The following is a 5,510-nucleotide window of genomic DNA, read 5'->3' as shown; positions in this document are numbered from 1 at the left end:
GGTGTTGGACGCTACCTCTTAGGAGGTCTCAGGCCCTTCCTTTGAGGCCCTGCATCCCTGCAGACAAGGAGCTAAAGTCTTTGAAACAAAATCCAGTAACTCCACGGCGGCTTTTTCATGCCTTTTGAGAGATCCGAGGACAAGTCTTTCCACTGGCAGATATTCACACACGTTAAACTCTTTTTTTTTTTTTTGGTTCTTTTTTTCGGAGCTGGGGACCGAACCCAGGGCCTTGTGGTTCCTAGACAAGCGCTCTAACCACTGAGCTAAATCCCCAGCCCCACACGTTACACTCTTAAGTCGAGATATCCAACCTGCGTTTTCATCCTAATATCAACAAACACACGAGTTACCGGTAGATTTATTGAAAGAACCAAGTATGAGTTTGGAAACTCCTTTGTCTCTCTCTCTCTCTGGAACACAATTTTCCCCTTTGAAAGCTAAAATTTCTAATTTTATTAAAGTCCATTAAAAATCCACATTGTTCTAAATTTTTTGATGGGAATGACTTTAGTTATCTACAGACTGACCTGCTCCACCCCCCTCTTTCCATGACTAAAAGGAAGGCAATTTTAAAAACAGTCTGCCTAATGGTAACCTAGTTTTTTCTCTTGTCAAATATTATTTCTTGACTTCTGGATTTCTTTTAATGCCAATAAGGCACCAACTGTTCTCTAGATGTCTCCCCCACCCCCATATTACTTTATTCTTTGGTAAACATGGGGTGAGCCCCCTCTATGCTCATTATCAAATGCTTCTGATTAGGTTTTTGGACAAAAGCAACCTACCATCTGTCTTTTTCTAGTGCTTTTCCTCTTCAGGGAAAGAGAAATACCAAAGCCTGCCTGAGAATTAGGATTTTTCAAAAGTCTCATCTCATTGTGGATTCCAATTTCCAAAGTTGACATTCATTAAGGGGAACGGATATGAACATGCCATCACGGTTTGGATGTTTATTATTATCTCTTGTTATATTCATTTTCCCTTTGTGACTTGAGATGTAAGCTACCCACAGACAAAAAGAGCTATTGAACCAAGTTCCCATCTTCCCCTCTCTGTAAGCTGTGATTTCTAAGGCTGAAGAGGAGAATAAAGCAAAATGAAGCGAGTCTGCAGATTTTGTCCATGTACTTCCTAGAACAAGAAACAGAGAGAGACATGTTCCATTAACACGTGTATCAGATGGACCAACGAAACTGCAGGGGGCCTGGCTAGATCTAAAATCCCTGTAATGGTGTGTGTGTGTGTGTGTGTGTGTGTGTGTGTGTGTGTAAATATATATATATATATATATATATATATATATATATATGTATGTATATATGCATATATGTATGTATGTCTTAGGGTTTTAGTGCTATGAAAAGAAACCATGACCAATGCAAGTCTGACATGGACATTTAGTTAGGGCTGGCTTGTAGGTTCATATGTTCAGTCTATTATCATCAAGGCAGGAGCGTGGCAGCATCTAGGCAGGCATGTGCAGGAGGAGCTGAGCGTTCTACATCTTCCTCTGAAGTCTGCTAGAAGACTGGCTTCCGGGCAGCTAGGGTGACGGTCTTAAAGCCCATGCCCACAGTGACACACTTACTCCAACAAGGCCACATCCACTCCAACAAGGCCACACCCCCTAGCAGTGCACTCCTATTTGGCACTATTTGTCTTTAAACTTGAAACGTATTCATAAAACTGTTCAATTGAAAACAGGTAACTTTAATTAAATGAATACAGATATATTAGAAAAAAAAACAGGAATATGTGTGCCTTAGTTACTGTTCTATTGCTGTGTAGAGACACCGTTACCAAACCAATTTATGACAGGAAACATATAATTGCCGTTTTACAGTTTCAGAGGGTGAGTCCATGGACCATCGGGGTAGACACCATGACAGCAGGCTGGCAGGCAGGCAGTCATGGCTGGAGTAGATCCTGAGAGCTCACATCCTGTTCCCCAGATGAGAGAGAGAGAGAGGGAGAGAGAGAGAGAGAGAGAGAGAGAGAGAGAGAGAGAGAGAGAGGGAGAGGGAGAGAGAGGGAGAGAGAGGGAGAGGGAGGGAGAGAGAGAGAGAGGGAGGGAGAGGGAGAGGGAGAGGGAGAGAGACAAACAAACAGAGAGAGGGAGAGGGAGAGGGAGGGAGAGAGAGAGGGAGGGAGGGAGAGGGAGAGGGAGAGAGAGAGGGAGAGAGAGAGGGAGGGAGAGGGAGAGGGAGAGGGAGAGAGACAACAAACAGAGAGAGGGAGAGGGAGAGGTAGAGGGAGAGAGAGGGAGAGGGAGGGAGGGAGAGAGGGAGAGAGAGACAGACAGACAGAGAGAGAGAGAGGGAGACAGGGAGGGAGGGAGAGGGAGAGGGAGAGGGAGAGGGAGGGAGGGAGAGGGAGAGAAGCCTCGTGGCCTTTTGAAATCTCAAGGCCCCCACCTCCCATTGACATATCTCTTTTAACTAAAACACAACTCCCAATCCTTTCTAAACATTCCACCAAGGGGAAACCAAACACATTCAAATATTTGAAATTCTGAGGGTCACACTTATTCAAAATCCTAAAGTATGTTTTTTTTTCATTTAAGGAAATCAAATAATGATTGTCCATCCCGTTTGGTAGTATATTTTATCGTTACATTTCATTTGTAGAGGTTAGGGTTATTTTCATAACAAGTATCCAAGCAAACCATAACTCTCCCATAAGCCAAAGGCATCATACCTCCCCCGCTTCTCCTTGATTATCCACATTGGCTTTACTTATCTGTACGGAAACATATCCCTTCATCCTGATTTAGTACAAACCATGGTGAGCTATTGATGTGCAAGTAATTGCTATTCATAATGGGATAAAACAGAAGCCAACATGATTGATTCTATTGTTGCTGGGAGCTGAAGATTTCCCTTCCATTTAATAAAACGTGATAAATATGATTTTAACGCAAGCCTAGAAACCCCAACAAAGCCTTTAATTTATATTTGTTTCAGTATTTCCAGATCATTCTCTGTGATACAAAGGAACCTAGAGGAGGAGAACTGTGTGGAGTCACTGACACACACTCAACAAAGGATTCGTTTGCACAATAAGGAGATATATCGTGTCCTCTGAGAGTTGGCCCCAGGACTCCCAATGATCTAAAACTCCTCAGGTTCCTTGGATAAAGCGACACTGCATTTGCATATAACCTATGCAAGCCTCTCGTATACTGTAGTCATATTTATATGTGTGTGTGCGTGTGTGTGGATAGAGAGATGTAAGTTCAGAGGCTGGGGAGGGTAGAGCGTGTTCTGCTCCTTCACTACCTATAGTATTCCCTTGTGACGGGGTCTCCTGCTGAACCTGAGGTGAGGCTCACTGTCAGGAAGCCCCGGTCATCCTCCTGTTCCCATACCAAGCCCTGGTGTTTGCATGTGTGACCACACACTTGGCTTTACCCCTCTGCCGTCTCTCCAGATCATCCTCTCCATGTTCCATCCACCACAGCCTGTCTCCTCCACCAAAGTGTTTACACACAACACGTCACATCGCACATTGTAATTTTTAGAGGAAAAACAAATTCCACTGGAAAAGATACTGGGGTTGTCAAAGGCATGTGGGTATCTGAAACACAGAAAAACAACCATTTTCCCCCCAATCCTATAAATTTCCCATCTATGTCCCCCTCACTTTGTGAATTTCACCTTAACGGTTCTTTTCCACCAGATCATAGAAGTAGATATGGACCTTGCCATCAAACTTGAAGAAGTACACAGAAGACTTGGCTAGAACTTGGTAAATGACTTTGCCGATCTTTTTGGATCCATCGCTTCTGGTGAACTGCACACATTGATCTGTTAAGATGTCGCTGTCAACGTCTGACTTCACGTGTGCTGGAGGAGTCTCTGGAATGATACGGAGGTTACCTTCTGTGTAATCATCCAGGAGCTGGTAGATGTATAGGACTGGATCTTTCTCGTAGGTGATGTAAAACCAGTCCTTCATGATCGGCACCTGGGCTAGGACCACCCCCCTCCAGTTGTCCTTAGAGCCATGTTTGCCCTCAAATTTATGCTCCACAACTCGGCCAACCATGGCACTTGCGAGATGGGCATCTTTCACTTGAGGAAACACTACTTTGTGAGGCAAAACCTTAAGCCTTAAAATCCTCTTATCACTGTGAAGTGCCAGTCCGTAGACACATTCAATTCCATCATACTTGACCAGATAGAGAGAGGGATTTGTTGGCAGTTGATCTAGAACGATGGCCTTCCATTGGGTGATGGGTTCATCACCTTCCTTCCATCCGTGAGAAATTCTGCAGCCCACAATGTCCCCCAGGGCCTGGGGAGAAGGCCTCCTCCTCCTCCGCTTCTGGAAGGATGGTGTGCTCATCCTCCTCAGAGACATGCTCTTCTTCTTGGCTGTAGACATTGTGTGGTAGACCACGACACTCCTGGTCCACCGTCTTGTGGCTATCGTTCTGTGTTCAGGCTTCATACTTGGTCATGGCCTGGGTTTGAAGAGCTCGCCTGCTTAAACCAGACACAATGCTGTTGCCTCTGTCATGTGAGTGCCTGCAAGACAATGGGGTTGGGTGAGGAGGGCACTGGACCAAGGCTCTTGTATAAGAGAACTTTGGAGCAGGTGAGGAATGTGATGGTAAACAGGTTTGAGCATCTGAATCTAATTCTGTCGTAATCAGAAGTTCGTAGGAGGGCTGTGCAATGGTGGAGCACACCTTTAATTCCAGCACTCAAGAGGCAGAGGGAGGCAGACCTCTGTGAGATCAAGGACAGCCTGGTCTACAGAGTTAGTTCCAGGGTAGGCAATGCTACCCACAGAAAAACCCTGCCTCAAAAATCAAAATCAAAAGTGCAAAGGGAAATGAAAAAATGGTTCTCTACAGCTCAGAATAACATATTCAAACACATTTCTTCAGCCCGTGGCACTTTGCCTCTGCTGAGGAACCTCTCCTTGAATGGCTAGATCAGTGTGGGATTAAGTATCCCTGTCCCCACTTTAAGCAAGCAGAACAGAGAAAGGATAGCTAAGGAGCCAGAAGGATGGCCACACCCCTCTTCTACCCTCTAACTATGAGCTATGTGGCAACATCCACAAGTGTCTGCCCAGAGACACAGCACACCAGTCCACTGGCTTTCTGTACTGTGCATCCTGACCCAGCCCCAGGTTTATTCCGCGACGCTATTGCATTTTCGACCGCAACAAGAGTCTTTTGTGTAGGCAACAGCAGCCATTTAGGAATAATATCTCCTGGGGTTGTGATTTAACTCAGTGGTAGAGCAGTTGCCTAGCACACAGAAGGCCCTCAGCTCTGAAAAAAAAAAAACAAAAACAAACAACAACAACAAAAAACAAAAAAACAAAAAAACAAGACATATTATCTCCTAAAATGCACAGGCACAGAGAGGAGCTTTGGCATTTTAGTAGGATTATGAATTAGATATTGTTAGCAAAGTATAATAAACTCCGGAGACTGAATAGCCTAGACCATCCGCCGAGCTCTCAAACGTGGAAGACATCAGAACAGACGG

The 5,510-nt window shown here is 44.8% G+C and overlaps 1 protein-coding gene across 1 annotated transcript; it reads right to left on the bottom strand.

The window, feature by feature from the left end:
* Positions 1–3,130: 3,130 nt before the first annotated feature.
* On the bottom strand, positions 3,131–4,527 carry LOC134486240 (Y-linked testis-specific protein 1-like). The gene is made up of 2 exons (XM_063285161.1): positions 3,660–4,527; positions 3,131–3,579 (listed from the first exon to the last, which is right to left on the bottom strand). Exon 1 carries the CDS (start codon positions 4,453–4,455, stop codon positions 3,661–3,663), a length of 795 nt encoding a protein of 264 aa, XP_063141231.1. The 5' UTR covers positions 4,456–4,527; the 3' UTR covers positions 3,131–3,579; position 3,660.
* Between the last annotated feature and the right edge of the window lie 983 nt (positions 4,528–5,510).

The sequence above is a fragment of the Rattus norvegicus genome, chromosome 3 (assembly GCF_036323735.1).
Source record: "Rattus norvegicus strain BN/NHsdMcwi chromosome 3, GRCr8, whole genome shotgun sequence".
NCBI classification, from domain to species: Eukaryota; Metazoa; Chordata; class Mammalia; order Rodentia; family Muridae; genus Rattus; species Rattus norvegicus.
Note: the sequence above shows the minus strand (reverse complement) of the source record. Positions and strands in the feature narration are given on the sequence as shown.

What these genes read in the sequence shown, in the direction of transcription:
- LOC134486240 (XM_063285161.1), bottom strand. Translation starts at nt 4,455, where the DNA reads ATGAAGCCTGAACACAGAACGATAGCCACAAGACGGTGGACCAGGAGT.